The 23,250-nt window shown below is 46.5% G+C and overlaps 1 protein-coding gene and 2 pseudogenes across 1 annotated transcript; all 3 read left to right on the top strand.

Annotated features, from left to right (window-relative positions):
- The first annotated feature begins 849 nt into the window (after positions 1-849).
- LOC112580884 (duodenase-1-like) lies at positions 850-2,763 on the top strand. Its single transcript, XM_044932990.2, has 4 exons — positions 850-991; positions 1,479-1,614; positions 1,805-2,062; positions 2,382-2,763. Exons 1-4 carry the CDS (start codon positions 891-893, stop codon positions 2,541-2,543), a joined length of 657 nt encoding a protein of 218 aa, XP_044788925.2. The 5' UTR covers positions 850-890; the 3' UTR covers positions 2,544-2,763.
- Positions 2,764-5,009: 2,246 nt separating this feature from the next.
- Positions 5,010-7,987, top strand: LOC123465200 (annotated as a pseudogene).
- A 2,714-nt stretch (positions 7,988-10,701) lies between these two features.
- LOC102397247 lies at positions 10,702-13,016 on the top strand (annotated as a pseudogene).
- The last annotated feature ends 10,234 nt before the right edge of the window (positions 13,017-23,250 follow it).

Below are 23,250 nucleotides of genomic sequence, written 5' to 3'. Positions count from 1 at the left end.
AATGGGAGCAGACGGATGCTGTTCACATTGTACCATGAGTGAATTGCAGATTCATGGGTCAAGCAATTTTCGTGTTGTTTTAAACCACTCAGTCCTTTGGTAACTGGAATAAGCCCTCTTCAGCATCACTTTCACACCATTATGTCTATTCCACACTGTGGATCTTGCCTTTAGAGTCTGATCATGATGGTTTATCTCCTGTACATGAAGCAAGCAATCTCATCTCCAATATTTCTCACATTCTTGCTGAAGAAGGGGTCTCAATATACAATCACCCTGGTGATGTAATATGAACCACACAAAGACTTTCTTTGATCTATCATCATGAGGTCCAGGTTTCTGGGGCTCAGGCACCTGAGGGCTTAAGGACTGGCTGATGCAACCACTCCCCTTGACCCCCACCCCACCCAAGGATGAAAACTTACCAGAGGCTTTAATTAAATACAAATAAACAGTCCACTCTGACTACAAAGAAGTGGTTTGAGGTTTCCAGATAAGGCTTATGTGACAAAGGCCAGAGCATGGAAGGGGACAACTCAGGGTTAAAAGACCAGAAGGAAGCAGCAGCCGCTCAGATCTGGGCAGTCTTCCTTCAGTGATGGTCCTGCTCCTGCTCCTGGTGGCCCTTCTGTCCCCTACCGGGGAGGCAGGTGAGTAACGGTCCCACCCTCAGAGGCCCAGTCCCACCCCACACGAACAGACCTGCCCAGACGCTACTCTCATGCACAGCTGGGCCTGGTCCATCTAAGAGAATTTCTGAACTCAGGGAAACCTTGATCCCATCTCCCCTGTTCAAACTTTGGCTCCATGAGCACAGCGGGCAGGCTGGAATCTTTCTTTCAGAGAAAATCATCGGGGGCCACGTGGCCAAGCCACACTCCTGTCCCTACATGGCGTTCCTTCTCTTCAAGATTTCAGGGAAACCTCACCGCTGTGGGGGTTTCCTCGTGCGTGAGGACTTCGTGCTGACAGCGGCTCACTGCCTGGGAAGGTGAGGAGCAGTGCGGCCCCGCCCCTCTGTGGAGCCCTCCCGGGGAGCCCTCTTAGCAGCTGCAGACCTGTGCCTCCAGGTAACACAGGAAGCTATTCAGAGGACAGGGGAGCACTGGGGAGGGAGGGACAGTCAATGCCAGTCGCGCATGGAGAGAAGGGACTGATCAAACCTGGAACATAAGGAAGCCAAGGTTGTGGCCTGGAGCCCACAGTGCAAATGTGAGAAATTCATGTTTTCCTTAGAGACAGTCAAGCTCAAGCAGGACTGAACACCCTCCGTGGACTTCAGGAACTGCCACCCTGCCCAGGCTTCCAGGGAGCAGACAGTTTAGAGATGCTCAGCCCCAGGGCCCACCGCCTAGAATTTCGCCACACCCTCCCCCTGCCCCGCCCCAAGTTTGGCCCTCTCCCAAGCTGTGCTGTTTCCTCCTGGCTCCTGGACCAGTTCTCCTGTGACGCCGCCTCTGTTTCTGCTCTCTGTGCAGCTCAATCAACGTCACCCTGGGGGCCCACAACATCATGGAACGAGAGAGGACCCAGCAGGTCATCCCAGTGAGAAGAGCCATCCCCCACCCACGCTATAATGATGAGACTTGGGCCAACGACATCATGTTACTGCAGGTGGGACACGTGGCTGCACTGAGTATGGGACCCTTCCATCCAGGGTTCTGCATCCCCCATGACCTCATTCCTGACCCTCCTCCTGTACAACCCCTCCGTGGTCCCAATGCTGAGAAGAAGGCAACCCCATTACTGTCCTGCAGTCTCTATGGGTCATCCGTGGGTAAGAATGCCTTTTTTCTGCTTTCAGCTGATGAGGAAGCCAAATGTGACCACCGCTGTGAGCCCCATCAGTCTGCCCAGGGACTGGGATACGATGAATCCAGGGATACTATGCAGTGTGGCTGGCTGGGGGCGTCTTGATGTGGATATGTCCCGCACAAATAAACTACAGGAGGTAGAGCTTGAAGTCCAAAGGGCCGAGAAATGCACCTCTCGCTACAAACATTACAGTACCACCACCCAGATATGTGTAGGGGACCCGAGAAAGAGGAAGAGTTCCTTTAAGGTGAGCTCCCCAGTGTTATCCATGCAAAGCCTTGGTCTCTGGATCCGGGGCCATGGGAACGAGCTCTGTCCTGTGTCCCCAGCCTGTCCTCCTGTCCAGTCTCTGTCTGGGGTCCCTGGGGGATGGACATTGCCTCTAAGTCACATATGGGCAGAGGCTTCCTGTGGGAGGAGGTGGATTGTCAGGGCCAGATTGAAACCTCAGGACCAACAAGACCCTTTTATCAGCCAGGGCCCCTAAGAGGGACCACCTACCACAGGGTGGCAGGGAGAACAGATCTGAAGAAGGTGAGCTCAGCCCTTGCCCTCTCTGCCCACAGGGTGACTCCGGGGGCCCACTTGTGTGTAATGGTGTGGCCCAGGGCATTGTGTCCTATGGAAAAAAGGATGGGACACCTCCACGGGTCTTCACCAGAATCTCAAGCTTTCTGCCTTGGATCCAAAAAACAATGAAACAGTACGAACTTCAGGGACCAGATTGAGGTTTCTCCAAGGACTAATCTGTCCATCTTCTCTGGGATGGAGGCACTGGGCAAAGTGGTTAGAAGCTAGGCTGGCTGAAACTTAATAAACTTCCATCTCTTGAGCAGAAATTGTGGATTCCTCCTTTACTTACCTAAACATATTCATTCAGCAAATGACGTGTCTGACCTGTTTATAGTTCTGATCTGTTACTGGCTTCCACCTCCAATACACCACCCTGTTCCAACTCTGGAATAAAAACTCCTGCTGCACTGATAGCCAGCTCCCTCCGCTCACACGTCCTCAGTGCCAGCTCCCTCTCCAGGCTAACCATGAGCTCCATCAGAGAAGGGAAACCCCTCTGAGGACTACACGACCCTCTTCTTGACAATTCTCGTGTCTCATCCATACACCTTCTTCCTCGTCCACACCTACTCCCCTCCCCCCCATCCTAGTGCCCTGGGGGAAAACAAGAGAATCCAGATTTGGAAAAGGGCCACATGAGGTTGAGGGTTGAAGCAGAGGGGCACTTGTCCACCCTAACAGAAATAGGGGAGGTTTACAAAGGTGTAGCTCACCCCATGCAGAGTTCCCTCACTGCATCAGAGCAAGCAGAGCTCAGAAGCCTGAGAAAGTTTCAGGAGACCTTCAGCATTCCTAGGCCCAGCTTGAGTGCCTGTCACAGCCCCGTCTTGGGGTCCTGGGCCCAGGGCCCTGTGCAGACTCTGGTGTCCTGAGGGCACATCCTCCTTCAGCCCCAAGTGACCCTGAGGGGGCTCTTCCACCTTGGGCTGAGTCAGCCGCTCCCACCTTCATCATTCCCATGTGTGTTTGTGCATAAATATATTTATCTCCAAAGGAAATTCACTCTAAAGAAAATCATTGGTTTCAAGGTATCCTAAAGCTTCAAAAGGTATCTATAGCCTATAGTTACTGGGTACATTTCTTCATATATATATATTTTAATCAATTGCTGAAGTTTTGATGCAAGGTTCAGAAAAGCAACCTCAGTTTTAAGACATGCAGTTTAGAGAGGGCTTAAGAGAAGTGGTTTGCTGAACATTTGAATGGAGAGTGAGCTTCAACTATTGCAAAATGTGTTCTGGCAGAAAGTAACACATATTCATCAAAATATATTCCTCATAAATGGAACATATTCAACACGGTGCGTGCAAGTGTGCTAAGTTACTTCAGTCGTTTCGGATTCTTTGTGACCCTATGGACGGTCGCCCTCCAGGCTCCTCTGCCCATTCGTCATAGAAAGACAAGTAAATACAGAACATATGGATGAGAAAAGGAAACGAAGTGCAGTCCACCACCCCCTATCATCATTATTAACGCTTAAGCATACTTCCTTCCACTATTTTTCTATTTATTCATAAGATGCTCTTGCTTCAACTCCCTTGGGATTGGGTTGTTTAGAGCTCCTCATGCCCTCCTTTCCATTTGTCTTTCTTCTGTCCTCATACTGCTGAAGGTGTTGGGGTCATCTGCACATGTTTAGCATGGCCTGGCCCAGAGACATCAGATATATGGCTCTCTGGCCTCTGGACAGGGAATACTTAGTGGGCAGTAAGTATTAGATGACGGGCATCTGTTTCCCCTTCACCACTCACCAGTCACCAGCATTTCTGGAGAAGAAGCCCCTCCTGACTCACAAACACCCTGATTCGGGTGGGACAGCCTACATCTCAGCTTGAGGGGTGCTGGATACCTCAGCACAACCCAATCATGTCCCTCATTGCCGAAGGACCCGGTGATGGTTTTTTTCTGGTTCAGTGAATATCAAGTCCAGGACTTCCATTCAAAATTTCCAGATAAGAAAGGCTCTCTTTGTTACAGAATACTTATATTTATACAAGAGATTCTAAATCCTCCAAAAATGTGAGGCTAGAACCCTGGCAAGATAGGAAATGGGGTTTCTGTTTGGGCCACTTGGGTGAGTCCAGGCCTCTCTGCTCCTAAAGCAAATGCAGTCTCTGCCTCACCCTTGGCCCAAGCAGAGCCCCACGCCGTAGTCCTCGAGCACGTGTCCTCTGCCCGCAGATTCTAGGGCTCCTCCAGCCCCTGAGCTTCTCAAGCACAGGGGCCATGTCGCTGTATCCCTGATCCTCACCTATTGGGTGATTCTTCATGCGTTCCCCAGAATCAAAGAAGACCCAAGAGGGGAGAAATGAAGACTCTCCTGATTCAGTCACTGAGGGTCCCTGGGGATCCAGCTCCTCCCCTGGCTGCAACACAGCCTCCACTTTGTTGTTCTTCTTGCTCTGTGACTCAGCAGTGGGGGTGCAAGTGTGGTGACTATTGTTCTCACCTATCCCACAGCAGAGAACATGGGCACATGTGACATGCTCACACCCGGCTGGGGGGAGCACAGATCTGGGGGGTCTGTGGGGGTACTGAGCCTCCCCTGCTTCCTTCCCCTGTGTTTTGTGTCTGGAAGGAAGAAACCCCAGCAGCTCTGACCTGGGCAAACCTTCTGGAAGATGCAGCCACTCCCGCTCCCTATGGCCTTTCTGCCTCCTGGGCTGGGACAGGTGAGTGACCATCCCCATTCCTGACAGGGTAGCCCATCTCACTAAACCTCCTGCAGTCCTGGCCCTTCTGCTCAGCTCCAATTTCTGAACCAGCTCCCATCCCAACTGAGACTACAAGTTCGAAGCTGCATAGACATTCAGCAAGGATGGGTGGTAGGAAGCAAGCTTTCACTAAAAGCTTTTGTAGCTCTTAGCCTCTCTCTCATCACTGGTAAAGAGGGTTGTGCATTTGCTGAAGGATATGAAGCTACAAACCACAAGTAAGAAAATTCCTCACTCCAGCCAGGAAAGGACAACCCAGACAAACCATCCACAGAACGGAAGTTGTCAGTGGACCCAGCTTAAGAACCAGAGAAACTTGTCAGTTTCCCCGCCCTTCACTCCTGCCCAGGAGAGGAGCCCAGGGTGTGACTGGTCAGAAATGGCTAGATGGCAGCACCCAAAGCTCTCTGGGTGTCGTTATTCTTCCCCAGGCCCTAAGCAGTTCATTTTCTGCCCCAGTGTCTTTGGCATGTCCTCCCCCATCCCTGTGGTCTTAAATCCCACCAGTACTATCCCCACCAAACCTCAGCCAAAAGCTAGTTGCAGGCCATTCAGGCGTCCAGTCAACAGATGTTTACTGAGATCCTCAGATGCATTATGCCCTAGGACATGAGGATTTTAGAAAACCCAACTCCATAAACTCATAGGTGGATTATCAGAAAATGGCATCAATCAGGATGTTAGCAGAGGCTCAGAGGGGTCCAGAAGACTTCATGAGAATGCGGGCTCATCAGGGGGTTCCATCCATGATCTTCTGGGCTCCACCCTCTGGAAGGCAGTCTCAGGCCCCTTCATATGTGTATGTGACTCAGGATGTGGAGAACAATACTGAGGTTTGGGGTTCAGAAAAGGTTATCACACCGCAGTGAGAACCTGGGGGACTCTCCCCTAGTGTCTGTTGGGCACTGTCGACCCACCTTGACTGCCACCTTCCCGAACCCCCCTTCTAACCATAGCCTCTCCCATCTCCCCATCTTTCAGCCTTTTCTTTCAGAGGAGATCATTGGGGGCCACGAGACTAAGCCCCACTCCGGCCCCTACATGGCTTTTGTTCAGTTTCTGGATGAGATGAGTTGGAAGAGGTGTGGCGGTGTTCTCATACAAAAGGACTTTGTTCGGACGGCTGTTCACTGCAGAGGAAGGTGAGGGGCAGTAGCCAGCCTACCCTACCTGAGGCCTGGACAGGGACCCATCCTCTCCCCAGGAGCTGAGCCCAGGGGTACCCCTCCTTCACCCCAGGATCCTGGAAATCAGGACCACAAGCTCATCAGACAAGCCATCTTATGAGCAGGACTAGGGTGATGGAAAGCTGAGAAACAGGACAAGTAAAGTTTTGAGGTTAGTGGGTTGGAGGTGAGAACAAGAGACAGGGTTGAGAAGGCTTGATCCACAATGGCCAAATAAAGCATCAGAGAAGGATGAGAGTGTGCAGTGAGAGCCAAAACCCAAACTCAGAGTCACTTCACAATATTGCTGAGAAAGCTCTGGGAGCCCTGCCTTCATGTCCCTGAGAAGCACAGGGCTCAGAGTCACTCAGCCCCAGGATCGTCTGTCACCTCAATTCTCCCTCAGCTGCTGCCCTGCCCTGGTGTTAGCTGCCTGTCACAGCTCCTGGGCTGTATCTCCAGTGACCCCATGATCCCCACACCCCTGTTCTGGTCTCTGAGCAGCTCAATCATCGTCACCCTGGGGGCCCACAACATCAAACAGCAGGAGAGTACCCAGCAGGTCATCTGATGAGAAGAGCCATCTGCCACCCAGACTATAATCCTAAGACCTTCTCCAAAGGCATTGTTACTGCAGGCAAGGAAAACTCCCCACTGGCCCTGCCCTCCTGGGATTATATCATTGCCTTCCCAGGATCTCCTTCCTCTTTCTTCCTTCCCATCCTGGCCACTTGACCAGTCTCAGGGGGAGGGGTAAGAGATGGGGTCCATGCAGCCTCATCATGGCATCCAGGCCAGAGGACCACCGGCTGAGCCAGACTCTTGTCTCTTCCCATTAGCTGGAGAGAAAGGCCAAGCAGAAGTCAGCTGTGAAGCCCCTTAGCCTGCCCAAGGCCAAGGCCCAGGTGAAGCCAGGAGAATTGTGCAGTCTGGCCGGCTGGGGGAAGGTGGCCCTGGGCACTCCAGCCACCACCCTGCAGGAGGTAGAGCTGACGGTTCAGGAGGATCGGGTGTGTGAATCACTCAACCCCAGGAACTACAGCTGGGTCACCCAGATTTGTGTCGGGGACCCAAGGAAGGTGAAAACCGGCTTCAAGGTCAGTTTTCCTGCATCTAAGCACACAGACCCGGGAGGTGTGGGTAGGGCAGAGGCCATATCCTCAGCTGAGAATTTCGGTTGCCAGGTCCTTGAATCCAATGTTTTGTTTTCTTTTCCCTGAGTGGCTCAGGAAGCATCAGTCATCCCACAGCTGTCTTATCACCAGAGATTCCAGGAGAAATTGACAGAAAGGTAGACTTGAGTCCAGCTGCTAAGAACAGTCAGAGTCAGGCTGGAGCCCCAGGACCTGAAGGTGACCAGGCCTCCCTGGGCCTGGGTCTTCCCCACAGCCCCTGGCTGAGACCACCCAGCCTGGGCGGCAGCGAAGAGACAACCCCAAGGAGGCCTGCTCAGCCCTTATCTCTCTGCCCACAGGGTGACTCCGGTGGACCCCTCGTGTGTAAAAAAGTGGTCCTTGGTACTTTCTCCTATGGAAAGATGAATGGGACACCTCCAGGAGTCTTCACTCAGGTCTCACACTTGCTACCCTGGATAAAGAGAACAATGAAGCACCTCTAACAGTAGCTTGAGACTGTCCTTTCTCTGCACTGACCATTGTCCTGGGGTGGCAGCAAGAATCCCACAGGGATTGGCAGTGGGATCACAGGGCCACAATAAATGGGATCTCCAAAGCCATGGTGACTGAATTCCTATTTATTTATGGAACCACCTTGATACATAACCACACTGCTCCAGGACACCCTCTTCTGTCAATTCTGGGTTTTACTTCCTCCTTCCTCCCTAGTCCTCTGCTTCTGTTAAGGCACTAAGTCATGTCCCACTCTTTGTGACCCCATGGACTGTGGCTTGCCAGGCTTCTCTGTCCATGGGATTTTCCAGGCACAAACACTGGAGTGGGTTTCCATTTCCTTCTTCAGGGGATCTTCCCTACCCAGGGATCGAATCCGCATCTCTTGTGTCTTGTGGCTGTCCTTGATGGACTATTTTTGAAAATGGAATCAATTCAAACTTCCTGAGTATGTTTCTTTAATTTTTATTTTCTAGGAATTTGTAATTCCATGTAGATTTTGAAAACTGTTCACTTCCCTGTGACCTAGAGGTTAGCATAGATAAGATTCATGTATGTATATATACATACATTTATCTCCCAGATAAAACTCTTTCTTAGTTCACCCACCCTGTGGCTATAATTTTCACTATCTCAACAGTGTCTTTAGTAATCAGAATTATCTTGATTCTTACATACCCAACTGCCAGGGTCCAGCTCCAGCCGCCAGGGAATCAGCCTGAAGGGATGAGCGGTGTCGGCGGGGAATGATGTAGTCTCTGACTTGGGGTTCAGGACTACATGTTTATTTCAAACATCAGGTCTTCTTTTATACTTTTTCAAAAGGATAAGGTCAGAGGTTTTTCATTTTCAGCTCCCCCTCACCCAGATTTATTATCTCCTTGTTGCCCTTCAAACAGAGTTCCTGCTTCAGAGATTCTCTCAGAATGTGTTTACTTGTGATTACATTGTAACTCATGCTTATGTCTGGGCTGCATGCCACATGCCTCAGTTTATTTCTTATCTTTCTAAATCCTGCTTTCCCCTAGTATCCGAAACTGACTATCTCCTAAAAAGGCTTCCAGCTACTCTTAATTATTCCTAAACCCTAAACTGAGCAAACTTCCTTCGTCACAAACATCTCCTTCACAAACAGGTCTCAGATAATAATCCTTCCCATGGCCTCAAGCTGCGGCCTACAAGCTCATCCTGGGACATTCTTTGTAAAAATCCTTGAACAAATGTCAATGGTTACTTTATAGATTATTTTCTGGACACAACTGCAGAAGGCTTTGTGCTTTCTCATGCTTTTCTCAAAAACAATAAGCACTTTAACTTTCTTTCCAGCCAAAAATCAACTGAAGAAAGGAAGAAACAAGTCAGAATCACAAGAGCTAACTCCTTCAACCCAGGTCTGTGCCTGCGGGACAAGGAGAGGGGCTTGGGGGCTGTGCCTCCATTTTGTCAGTAATGCCTAACGCGGCTCCCGACACCCAACACATTTTTAATGTAGATCAACTTATCCATCATTATCGATAGTCCTTTTTATATCTTGTATTAATTTGCTTTTACAAGGTAAATGTATAAAGAAATTCTCCTATATTCAACGTTTTCATGTTTTATCTTTCAATGAGTTAGAGAAACAGTGTTAAGTGGTCGAGTTTATTTTTATTCACACATAGCCAACAGATTTAATATAGTTTCATCATTACTTACCATTTTGAATTCTTTTTCTTTTGATTTCCATTATGATTTTGCTTATGATTTACAGTGGATCCTTGAACATGCCTCACATCACATGTGATCTGATATCCAGGCCACCCAGTGCATGGTTCCGAGCACATGTGGTGTGAGACACCCCTTGGCTCACTGTGACTCTCCAGCCCGAATCACTATTGACCATGGGCTTTGTTTGTTTAGCTAAGATGTTGTTACTTTTCAAGAGGCTTGGAATCAAGATGTTTAGAAACAACAATTTTTTCGATTCCATGCCTTTCCGCATTTGCGTGGTGCAGATATGACCGCCATTGTGTGTCTCCATCCCACAGGCTCATCTTACATGACTGCAATATCTCACCTCCTGTTGGGAGGTGGGGTCTAGGGCCCTTCCTTTTTAATCTGGTGAAAGCTCTTGCTCTTCATTGACCCAAGCAGCAGACATGGCAGAATGGATGTTGTATGACATCAATGTCTATCTAATGAAAAGAACACAGCTTCTAGATGGTTCACTTTTTAGGAGATGCTCACTCTGGGGGCGCCAGGCACTGTGTTTGGATGGAGCCAAAGAATCCCATGAAGTGAGACGACATAAGGGGCCCTCGTGACAGGAAACCAATGTGCCCACAGGACAGCCAGCAGCAACCACTGGGCATGTGTGAGGGAGCCTTCAAGTGATTCAGCTTCTGGGCTTCAAGCTTCCCTGACACCAATGGGAGCAGACGGGTGCTGTTCACATTGTACCATGAGCGAATTGCAGATTCATGGGTCAAGCAATTTTCGTGTTTTTTAAACCACTCAGTCCTTTGGCAACTGGAATAAGCCCTCTTCAGCATCACTTTCACACCATTCTGGCCAGCCCACACCCTTAATCTCACTGTTCTTGATGGTAAGCTCTCCTCCACCAGAAGCAATAGAGCTTATCTTCAGTGTTTCCCACAGTCTCACACAAAGAAGTCCAAGACACAATCTCTGTGATGATCTAAAGAGAACCACAGAAATGAAGATATTTTTTGATCTATCATCCTGAGGCCCAGGTTTCTGGGGCTCAGGGACTTGAGACCTGCTGATGCAATATCCCCACCACCCCGCAGATAAAAACTTATCAGAGGCTTTTGTTAAGTGTTTTACTCCACTGAGACCCCAAGACTTGATCAAACAGTGATGTGACACTTTCTGAGAAGCCTCCTGTGATAACGGCCACAACAACAGAGAAGACACTCAGGGTTAAAAGATCAGAAGGAAGCAGCAACTGTTCAGATCTTATCAACATTCCTGGAGAGATGGTCCTGTTCTTGCTCCTGATGGCCTTTCCTCTGTTCCCCACTGGGGAAGCAAGTGAGTGATGGTCCCATCCTCAGAGGCCCAGACCCACCCCACATGGCACAGACCTGCTTAGATGTTACACTCATGCACACTCTGGCCCTGGTTCATGTAAGGAAATTTCTGAACTCAGGTCGAATTTTCTCAAAGACCACCAACCCTGGTCCCATCTCCCCTCTCCAGCCTTTGCCTCTATAAGCACAGCAGGCAGTCTGGAATCTCTCTTTCAGGGGAAATCACTGGGGGGCATGACGCCAAGCCACACTCCCATTCCCTATATGGCATTTTTTGAATACCAGTTTTCAGAGGAAATTTTCAGCAGTGGAGGTTTCCTCGTGCTTAAGGAGTTTGTGCTGACAGAAGCTCACTGCTTGGGAAGGTGAGGAGCAGTGCCTGGGCTCCCACCCTCTGTTGACCCCTTGCAGGGAATGCAGGAAGCTCTTCAAAGTCCAGGTGAGTTTTGGAGAGAGAGCGATAAGTGAATGCCAGTGGCATATTAAGAGAAGCAAGTGATCATACCTGGAATGGAAGGAAGCCAATGTTGTGCCCTGGACCCTAGGGTACATGTGTGAGAAATTCACATTTCCCTCTGTGACTGTCAAGCTTCTGCATGACTGAACACCCTCGTGGGCTCCAGGAGGTCCTCCCTGACTGGGCTGCCAGGAAACAGACAGCTCAGAGATGCTCTGCTCAGGGCCCATGGCCTAGAATTCTCTCTCCTCCACCCCCACCCTGTCCCAAGCTGTGTTCTCTCCTCCCAGCTTCTGGACTGTATCTCCTGTGACACCTGCTCCCTCTCCGCTCTCTGTGCAGCTCAATGAATGTCACCTGAGGGCCCACAGCATCAGGAACAAGAGAGGATCCAGCAGGTCATCCCCGTGAGAAGAGCCATCCGCCACCCGGACTATACTGGTAAGTCTTGGGCCAAGGATATCATGTTACTGCAGATGGGATGCATGGCTGCACTGGTTCTGGGACACTTTCCTTCCAGGGTTCTGCATCCCTCATGACCTCATTCCTGCCCTTCCTCCTGTATGACCCCTTCCGTGGTTCGAGCACTGAGAAGAAGGCAACCCCATGACTGTCCTGCAGTCTCTGTGGGTCATCAGCAGGTGAGAATGCCTTTCCTCTTCTGCAGCTGATGAAGAAGGCCGCCTTGACAGTTGCAGTGAGCCCCATCAATCTGCCCAGAAGGTGGCAGAAGGTGAAGCGAGGGATAATGTGCAGTGCGGCTGGCCTGGGGGAAGTTGGGGTAGATATGCCGTGTGCAGACAAACTACAGGAGGTAGATCCTAAAGTCCAAAGGGAGGAGAAATGTATCACTTGCTTCGACGACTACATCCCCATCATGCAGATATGTGCTGGAGATTCAAACAAGAGCAGGGATTCTTTCTTGGTGAGATCCCCAGTGTTGTCCACGCAAAACCTTGGGTCAGCTGAGCTGGGAGGATGGGGGGCAGGGGAATGAACCCCGTCCCTCTGTCCAAGCCTGTCCTCCTATCTGGTCTCTGTCCTGTGTCCCTGGGGGGTGAACACTGCCCCACAGTCATATATGGGCAGAGGCTTCCTGTGGTAGAAGCAGAGGATTTTCAATGCCTGGATGAAACCTCAAGGCCAACAAAGGCCCTGATGTCAGCCCAGGCCCCTAACAGAGACCAGCCTGGGCATCAGTGGGGAGAATAACTGAAAAAGGTGAGCTCAGCCCTTGCCCTCTCTGCCCACAGGGTGACTCCGGGGGCCCACTCGTGTGTAATGGTGTGGCCCAGGGCAATGTGTCCTGTGGAGAAGAGTATGGGAGGACTCCAAATGTCTACACGAGAATCTCCAGCTTTCTGTCCTGGATCCAAACAACAATGAGACAGTACAAATGGCAGGGATCAGCCTGAGGTGCCCCTGGGATGGAGCCCTCCATCTTCCCTGGAATGGGTGCACTGGGCAAAGTGGGTGAAGGAAAGCTGTCTGGAATTTAATAAACTTTCATCTCATGAGCAGAAATCACTGATTCCTCTTTTATTTACCTAAACACATTTGTTAGGCACCTACTCTGCCAGGCAACCATTTATTCACATCTGATCTTCCTCCTCCAGCACATACACCACACCCCAACCCCACCTTCCAACTCTGAAATAAAAACTCTTGCCGCACGGACAGCCAGCTCCCTCCAGTCCCATGCGGCCAGTGCCAGCTCCACCTGCAGGCTGCCCGTGAGCTCCATCAGAGAAGGGAGAGCCCTCCTCAGGAACACACGACGCTCTCGTCAACGATCCTCGTGTCCCATCCATATGCCCCGTCCTCGTCCACACCTACTCTCCTATCCCCCATCCCAGTGCCCAGGGGGCAACAGAAGAGCATCCAGATTTGGAAGGAGGGCCACCTGAGAAGCTCTGGGGTTGACGGGGGAACTCGTCCATCCTAACAGAAATGGGGGAGGTTTACAAAGGTGTGGCTCACTGAATGCAGTCCCTCCCCGCATCAGAACAGACAGACGCGAGAAGTCTGAGAAAGTTTCAGGAGGGCTTCAGTATGCCCAGGCCCAGCTTGAGTGTCTGTCACAGCCCTGTCTTGGGGTCCTGGGTCCAGGGCTCTATGCAGCCTCTGATGTCTTGACAGCACCTCCTCCTTCAGCCCCAAGTGACCTTGAGGGAGCTCTTCCATCTTGGGCTGAGCCAGCCTCTCCCCACCTCCATTATTCCCATGTAGGTGTTTATATAAATATATTTATCTCTAAAGGAAAGTCATTGCAATAAAAAAAGTTTTGGATTCAGGGGTATCCTAATGTTTCAAAGGTTTCTTATAACCTATAGGTTATTGACTCAATTTTTCCTTCTATTTATCAATAATCTCTGAATTTTTTTATCTACAAATGTATTTGGGAAAGTTACTAATTTTTAAAACATGCAGCTTAGGGAAGGCTAGGCTGAAGGGGAGTGGTTTGCTGAACATTTGCATGGTGAGTGAGTTTTGATAATGGCAAAATGCATTTTGGATGAAAAACCAACAGACATCGTAGTTAAATACAGAACATATAAATAAGAACGTTAAAAGAAGTGCAGAATTCCATCATCCTCAGATCATCATTAATGCTTAAATATATTTCCTTTTGCTCTTTTTCTATTTGTTCATAAGATGTTATTCCTTCAGTTCACTTGGGATTGGGTTGTTTAGAGCTCCTCCTGCCCTCCTTTCCATTCCTCTTTCTTCTGTCCTCAGACTGGTGAGAGGGTTGGGGTCATCTGCACATGTTTAGGATGGCCTGGCCCAGGGTTATCTGAGGCATGGTTCTCTGGACACTGGACAGAGAATACTTTGTGGGGAGTAATTATTAGGATGAGCAGCATCTGTATCTATTTCACCACTCACCAGTCACCAGCATGTTTGGAGAGGAAGCCCCTTCCCACTCGTGAGCACTCTGATATGGGTGGAAAAGCCCCCATCTCAGCTTAAAGGATGCTCAGTGCCAATGGTCCCAGGGATGGTTTGTTTTGGTCCAGTGAGTATCAAGTCCAGGACTTTTGTTCCGAACTGTGGGATAAGAAAAGTTCCCTATGTTGTGAAATATTTACATTTAAAGAGGCTATTCTAAACACTCCAAAAATGTGAGGCTAGAATGGTAACAAGATAGGAAATGGATTGCTGTTTGGGGCACTTGGGTGTGTCCAGGGTATCTGCTCATAAGGCAAGTCCAGTCTCTGCCTTCTCACGTGGCACCAAGCAGACCCCCTTGTCTTGGTCCTCACCATCTTTTTCTCTACCCACAGATTCTAAGTCTACCTCTGCCTACTGTTAGCTTCTCAAGGGCAGGAACTGTGTCTCTCATATTCCTGGACCTTGCTATCGAGTAATTATTCATGATCTCATCAGAATCATAAAAGAACCATCAGTGGGGAAATGGAGATATTCTTGATTCAGTCACTGAGGTGCTCCTGGAGTCCAGCCCCTCTACTGCTATATTATGGAAGAATCCTTGCAGTCTATTAGATTAGTTACTAATGGGGTGTTGACTACAAATTTTAATTATACATGATGGCCCATCTGTGGAATCCTGCCTCCCAAGGAATGAGCATTAAGCTAAAATGCTTTTGTTTATGATATAGGACACATCCTGGCCAGGCCCATCAATGAAAGACTGCAGGACAGAAGAAACTGACACATCTTCTCTGGAGGCTGACTGGAACCAAGAAATGTTTGATGCCACTCCCTCCTCTATTATCATAGTATAAAAGAAGCCTGAATTCTAACTCAGGCAAGACGGTTCCTTGGGACACAAGTCCACCATCTTCTTGGTCTGCTGGCTTTCCAAATAAAGTCACTACTCTTTGCCCAAACAACTCATCTCTCTGTTTACTGACTTACTGTACAGCAATGAGTTGGGACTTGGTAACACTGACTGAACCACGGCCTTCACTTTGTCGTTCTTCTTGCTTTGTGACTCTGCAGTGGGACTGCAAGTGTGGTGACTGTCGTTCTCACCCATCCCACAGCAGAGAACATGGACATACGTGGCGTGCTGACACCTGGCTGGGCCTGGGGGGTGCACAGCTCTCTGTGGGGGCACTGACCTCCCCTCCTTCCTTCCTCTATGCTTTGTGTCTGGAAGGAAGAAACCCCAGCAGCTGTGACCTGGGCAGACCTTCTGGAAGATGCAGACACTCCTGCTCCTGATGGCCTTGAACAGGTGAGTGACCATCCCCATTCCTGAGGGCAGAACCCATCTCAGTAAACCTCCTGCAATTCCGACCCTCTGCTCAGCTCCAAATCCTGAACCAGCTCCCATCCCAACCAAGACTACAAGCTTGATGCCACATAGACACTCAGCAGGGAGGGATGGCAGGCTGGAACAAAGATTTTCACTAAGAGCTTTCATGGGTCTCAGACTCTCTCTCACCACCAGGAAAGTGGGTTGTGCATTTGGTGGAGGATGTGACGCTGCAAAACACAAGTAAGTAAAATCCCTCAGTCCAGCCAGGAAAGGACAACTCAGACAAACCATCCACAGTACGGGAGTTTTTGGTGGACCCAGCTTAAGACCCAGAGAAAACTTCTCAGCGCTTCTCACTCTTCACTCCTGCTAGGAGAGAAGTCCAGGGTGTGATTGATCAGAAGTGGCTAAGTGACATTACCCAAAGCTCTCTAGGTGCCTTGACTCTTCCCCAGACCCCAAGAAGTCCATTTTCTGCCCCATCTCCCCTGCCTCTCAGGCCCTCAGCTGCCCCAGGGTCTTTAGCAATGCCCACCCCCATTCCTGTAGTCTTGGATCCCACCAGTACTATCCCTATCAATCTCAGCCAAAAGCTAATTGGAAGCCATTCACTCGTGCAGCTAAAAAAACATTTACTGAGATCCTGGGATGCATCAGGCTCAAGGACATGAGGATTTTACAAAATCCACCTCTATAAGCTCCTAGTGCAAGCTCACATTAATTTCACAATATTCCTGAGAAAGCTCCCAGAAGCCCTGCACTCGTGTCATTGAAAAGCACAAGACACAGTGTCACCCCCCCAGGGCTGTCTGTCGCCTCAATTTCCCCTCAGCGCAGCCCTGCCCTGAAGTTGCCGGCCCATCACAGCTCCTGGGCTGTATCTCCTGTGACTCCACACTCCTCATATCTCTACTCTGTTCTCTGTGCAGCTCAATCAGCATCACCCTGGGGGCCCACAGCATCAAGAAGCAGGAGAGGGTGCAGCAGGGTCAAATGCTTTTTCTTTCCATGTAGAAAGATGTGCCTTATAAGACACCAAGCACCCCACTCCAGTACTCTTGCCTGGAAAATCCTATGGACGGAGGAGCCTGGTAGGCTGTAGTCCATGGGATCGCTAAAGAGTCAGACACGACTGAGTGACTTCACTTTCACTTTTCACTTTCATGCATTGGAGAAGGAAATGGCAATCCACTCCAGTGTTCTTGCCTGGAGAATCCCAGGGACGGGGGAGCCTGATGGGCTGCCGTCTATGGGGTCGCACAGAGTCGGACACGTTTGAAGCGACTTAGCAGCAGCAGCAGCAGTGACATTTATTGTCCTAGCACCACTTATTGAGGAGGGGAAAAAAATAGTCTTCTCCTCATTCTCTGTCATAAAACCTCCATCATAAACCATGTTTGATATATGTGTCATTCTTTAATCACTAAGTCATGTCTGACTTTTGAGACACCATGGACTGTAGCCCACTGGGCTCCTCTCTTCATGGGATTTCCCAGGCAAGAACACTGGAGTGGGTTGCCATTTCCTTTTCCATGGGATCTTCCCAACCCAGGGATTGAACCTGGGTCTTCTGCATTATTTGGTGGATTCCTTACTGTTGAGGCACCTGGATAGCCCTTGATATGTGTGTATCACTGTCCCAATATGTGTGGGGTCTCTTTTTCTTGTGCACTAGTCTATATCCCTGTGCTCCATCAATGCCACACCATCTTCAGTACTATGACTTCATTTGCTAAAGCAAGACCTGCCATCTTGTTCTCATTCTTTAAGACGACTTGGCTATTTTTGGTCATGGATTTTTCCACATCTATTTTCCATGTCTATTTAGAACCAAGTAAGTTACTTTCAACGGCACCCCACTCCAGTACTCTTGCCTGGAAAATCCCATGGATGGAGGAGCCTGGTGGGCTGCAGTCCATGGGGTTGCTAAAAGTCGGACACGACTGAGCAACTTCACTTTCGCTTTTCATTTTCATGCATGGGAGAAGGAAATGGCAACCCACTCCAGTGTTCTTGCCTGGAGAATGCCAGGGACGGGGGAACCTGGTGGGCTGCCGTCTATGGGGTCACACAGAGTCGGACACAACTGAAGTGACTTAGCAGCAGCAGCAGCAAGTTCTATGAAATACCTCTTGGGTGCATTGAATCTATAGACCATTTTTTGGAGAAATGACATTTTAAAAATATTTTCTCTTCCAAACATAAACATGGAATATCTTTCTGTTTAAATCTTCTAAGTGTCTCTTAGTAAGGTTTTATAATTTTCACCATATCTTTTCTTTAGGTTTATATTTACTTATCTGACAATTTTTATGCTTTAAAACTTTTTTCAAATTTCATTTTCTGACAGTATTATCATGTATATTGAATATGGCTAATATTTAAATTAATTCTGTGCCTAGAAAATTTGTCAAACTCTCTTATTAATCATAATAATTGATTGGCAGATTCTTGGGTATTCTCAATGTATACTATATCTCAAATATTCAGTTTTATTTCCTCTTTTCCTGTCCTTATTTCTATAAAGAGAAGCTTTCCTTCTATTTCCTGCTTAACTGTACTGGCTAAAATCTCTAGTATAATGTTGAAGAGAAATGATGATTATGGCTATCTGTGTGAACTTGTTTTGCTCTCAAATGGAAAAACATTCAACACTTCATCATTAAGTATAATGATTGGTATGGGATTTTTGCAGAGACCTTTTATCAGAATAAAGAGCCTCTTTATTGTTCCTATTTTGCTAAGAATCTTTAAAAGTATTTAATGATGAATTTTAGTACATGCCTTTTCCCCCTTCAGTTGAATTATCATATGGTGTTTCTTCTTTCATCAATCAACATGTTGTTATAGCAATTGTGTGTGTGTGTGTTTAAAGACTTCAGCTACAACTTTATTAATCAGACACACACCAAAATGATAATCAGGAAACAGCAACAGGTGTGGGAAGGGAAGAAACATATATACAGTAATTGTGTATTGAATGAAAAGCAACTCATCCTCAGTTCAGTCAGTCAGTTCAGTAGCTCAGTCGTGTCCAACTCTTTGCGACCCCATGAACTGCAGCACACCAGGCCTCCCTGTCCATCACCAACTCCCAGAGTCCACCCAAACCCATGTCCATTGTGTTGGTGATGCCATCCAACCATCTTATCCTCTGTCGTCCTCTTCTCCTCCTTTCCCAGCATCAGGGTCTTTTCAAATGAGTCAACTCTTCATATGAGGTGGCCAAAGTACTAGAGTTTCAGCTTTAGCATCATTCCCTCCAATGAACACCCAGGGCTGATCTCCTTCAGGATGGACTGGTTGGATCTCCTTCCAGTCCAAGGGACTCTCAAGAGTCTTCTCCAACACCACAGTTCAAAAGCATCAATTCTTTGGCATTCAGCTTTCTTCACAGTCCAAATCTCACATCCATACATGACCACTGGAAAAACCATAGCCTTAACTAGATGGACCTTTGTTGGCAAAATAATATCTCTGCTTTTTAATATGCTATCTAGGTTGGTCATAACTTTCCTTCCAAGCATCTTTTAATTTCATGGCTGCAATCACTCATCCTCAGAAAAACCCAAATTAGAAATGATCTAATATTTTTGCTTATTGACTGATCTGACTTACATCAGTACTGGAATAACATTAGCCCATAATGTTCCTCTCCTATATTGTCATCACTGGGTTTGGCATCTAGGTTTTGCTAGTCTCATAAAGGAGATGTTTAGCATCTCCTTGCCAGCAGAAATTATCATCCTTGGAACTTTTTTCACAGATTTCCAGTGAATCCCTATGAGCCTGAGGCTGTCCTTGATGGACTATTTTTGAAAACTGAAACAAATTATTTAACATTTATGGGAAAATTCAAACTTCTTGAGTATGTTTCATTAAGTTACTAAGGATTTGTCAATTTCATGTGTTGCTGTTCAGTCGCTCAGCCGTGTTGGACTCGTAATCCTATGGACTGCCACCCGCCAGGCTCCTCTGTCTATGGAATTTTCCATACAAGAATACTGGAGTGGTTTGCCATTTCTTTCTCCAGGGGAACTTCTTTACCCAGAGATTGAACCCATGTATCTCTCTTTTTTATATGAACCTATGTCTCTTGTGTCTCCTGCATTGGAAGGCAGATTTTTTTACCACTAATTTACAAAATTACTGGCTTCCCAGTGACCTAGAAGTTAATATAGATATGATTTATATATATATATCTCCCAGATAAAAACTCTTTCTTAGTTCTCCCACCAAGTGGCTGTACTTTTCACCATCTCAATAGTGTCTTTGGTAATCAGAATTTCATCTTTATTCATGTACACCCAAAAAAATTTTAATGTAGATCAACTCATCCATTATTATTGATGGTTCAGTTCAGTTCAGTTCAGTTGCTGAGTTGTGTCTGACTCTTTGCGAGTTAGTGCTTCTTATATCTGTATAAAATTGTTTTTACAGTGATGAGTGTATAAAGAAATTCTCCTAAATTCAAAGGTTTAATTTTTTACCTTGCAATTAACTAATTGAGGCATAGTGTTAAATGGTCAAGTTTCATCTTTATTCTGATACACCTAACAAATTTTACTACAAATTAATTTCATCATTATTAATCATTTTGATTTTTTTGCTTTCATTATGATTTTACTCATGGTTTCCAGTTGATCCTTGAACAGCATAGGAGATAAGGGGCACTGACGCTTCACCTGGTAGAAAATCCAGGTATAACTAACCTATAGTTGGCCCTCATGTTCTGTGGTTTTGCAACCAATCACAGATAGCTCAGTAGTCTATTATTTACTATTGAAAAAAATCAGTGTATAAGTAGACCTGTTCCGTTCAAACCCCTGTTGTTCAAGGAACCACTGTATTTAGCAGCCTATTTACTTAGTTTTTAAGATATAAGGATTTCCTGCTCGTATTATTGTTATGAAATTCTAGTTTATACTCATTGTGGCATATTAAATATGATGTATCATTTAAATCCTTTAAACACTTTTGAGGCCTAATCTATGGCTTAATCTATGGTCAACATCTGTGTGTACTTGTCAACTGTGTAATCTGCTTTTGTTGGGTAAGATGTTCATTATGTATTCATTTTTTCATTAGCTATTCATAACTTATATAGGATAAGTTTTAAAATCTTCACAAATGATATGAAGATATTTCTTCCTGGGGAGCATCCACTCACTGCTGCTGTTGAAAATTCAGCCTTTGACCTGCCGTTCATTTGAAAGTGTTTAATCTGTTTATCTTAATCTACTTGCCCTTAAATTTTCTGCCATTTCTTTATAATATTGATTTCTAAGTGTCAATTTGTTTTTTTTTGTATTCTGGTTGAGATTTATCTTTTTCTAACCTCTAACTGCATTTTTGTCATCAGCTTAAAAAATAATCTCAGCTAGTATGTCATTATATATTACTTTTTTCCCTTTTCTTTCTTGATTTTCTCCTAATTCAACATATGTTCAACCTCCTAATTCTACTATTTTCTATATTTTTATCTTTATGCCTGTCTGTGCTCCATTCTGGACAATTCTTTCTGAGCTCTTTCAGGTTAGGTATTCTCTTCCCATCTTTGTCTAATCTGTTATTAATTTTATTCACTGTGACTTTGATTTTGTCTTTTTCATATTTTTTGCTTTTAGAAGCTGTATTTAGCTCTTTTTCAGATGTTGTGTCATTTTTTAAGATTACTGTTCCCTGGAGTGTGTTTAAAGCTAATTTTTATTTCAGCCAATTGTTTTGCAATCTGTATTTTATTTTGCTAATAACATTATCCCAATAATTAAAGTTTTTTTCTCTATTATTATCTATTGTTTCTTAGTCATGGTATCCTGTATTTGTTTGCTTGTTCATCTTTTTATATTTGACTATATACTTATTACATTTGAAAAACAATATTTAGGTGTAATTCAAACACTGAAATTAAGTGAATTTCCTCTACATTTGTATTTGATTTTGCTAGGTATTTTGGGAAACAGTCTGTAACCACATTAATGGAAGGAAGTTCAAGGTATGAGAGGCTGTGAAAATCTAAATAATCCCATCTTTCATGCTATTACATGCAAGGAATAGCCCATTAACTCTTTTTTTGTTACTTTGAGTGTGTAGACTTTTAATTCCCAGCTTATCATGGTGGGGGGCCTGATTAGACCTGCTTGTGAGGGTCTTGGTCTTTAATTTCTACACTCCTCACATTATATGCTCATTAACACAGAAGTTCAAAAAACAAAAATAGAAGTTCAAATTTTGTGGGTTCAGAAAATTTACACAGAACAATAATTATTATCTAACTGGACACTTATTATTCCTTCAGTTGTGGCCTGAGTCATATCTGCATTGGCAGTTCTTCAAGGCTTTTCAGGTTTTTAGACATTTTAAACAGGTTTTTTTTTGGTAGTTTTTGGAGCAAAGATTGGCATAAAATGCTAGTCATTGTGAATGAAATCCCCTATGCACATCTTCATTCAGATGATTATATATATTTGACCCTCATTTCTTTGCATATTATTCTTTATCTTTCCTTTAAAAAAATTGTTAAAGTCTTTAAAATAAAATGAAGTGCTGAAAAAATGTAAGTAACAATGATTTTCAATTACCCAAATGCTAAGGCACTAATCAAGCTCTTATTCTATTTTTTACTTTTTCCCTCCTGTTTTCTGCATATTACTTTTTAGATGCATAAAGAAATTTCATGAGGCTGCAAGCATAAACCATGCATTAAAGAAAGGATTAAGTTCTTTGCAGCTTTAAGAATAAGTGATAACCTACAGGTATTTATATATGCAGAGAGGATCTTTAACTTTCATAAGATTTTCAAGTGGTCTTAAAACAATCCACAAAAGGTTGAGAATTGTATTAGAATTCAATTCTGACATTTTTGCAAAACTTTAACCATTCTGTAGTGCTTTCTGAGGCAATACAGAATGTTCCAAGTATTTTAAGTGTGTCTACCAGCCCCCTGTGTTACTCTACAGAGCTCTGCCGTCCCTTCTCTCAGTGTTGAGTGTCCACTCCTTCAGCTGTCACAGGTAGCAGAGAGCTACCTCCTTCTTAGGCGCCAGCGCCCGTGGAGCAGAGACGGGTTTAGGCTGATGGGTCTATCATGGATGAATAGGATCTGAGATGTTTTTCCCCAGGGTCTGATGGCTGTCAACAAAATCAAGTCACTGGGCTTTTTCTGCAGGCAGGGAAGCTTCTGGGACACAAAAACATTCAGCTCAGTAGGAAGCAGAAAAATAGAAGCCGTCCCCAGTATCGTGATGCACTGAGAGTTTGTTGGGGGCTCAAGTGACCTGAGAGAGAAGTGGTCAGTGGCAGAGCCTCATTCTTCCCTTTTCTTTCTCTGGCAGTGCCCTGCACCCACCCAGGAACAGAGCTACTCAGTGTGCTTGGCAACTTCTAGAAAGAAGTGGGAGCAGCTAGGGTCTGGGTGGGGCTCAGGACCAGGGGGTGAAGACATGCAGGTTCCATTCCCTGAGGGAGAAGGAGGAAATAGACAGGTCCCAGCCTTGATGCTTGTGAGGACTTGACTGAATTTGGCGGGTTTGGGGCTCTGGGACACGCAGCCTCCACCCCGGTGCCCTGGGTTCCCATTTCTGTGGCCGGCACTGACTCAGCAGCTGTGCATGCTGTTGCACTGAAGGCTTCGGTTA

The sequence above is a fragment of the Bubalus bubalis genome, chromosome 20, assembly GCF_019923935.1.
Source record: "Bubalus bubalis isolate 160015118507 breed Murrah chromosome 20, NDDB_SH_1, whole genome shotgun sequence".
Taxonomy (NCBI): domain Eukaryota; kingdom Metazoa; phylum Chordata; class Mammalia; order Artiodactyla; family Bovidae; genus Bubalus; species Bubalus bubalis.
This window is presented reverse-complemented; position numbering and strand designations above follow the sequence as displayed.

Coding starts and splice junctions, on each gene's coding strand:
- LOC112580884 (XM_044932990.2), top strand. CDS start 891: ATGGCGTTCCTTCTCTTCAAGATTTCAGGGAAACCTCACCGCTGTGGG. Junction 992..1,478: donor GCGGCTCACTGCCTGGGAAG/GTGAGGAGCAGT, acceptor CTCTCTGTGCAG/CTCAATCAACGTCACCCTGG. Junction 2,063..2,381: donor AGAGGAAGAGTTCCTTTAAG/GTGAGCTCCCCA, acceptor CTCTGCCCACAG/GGTGACTCCGGGGGCCCACT.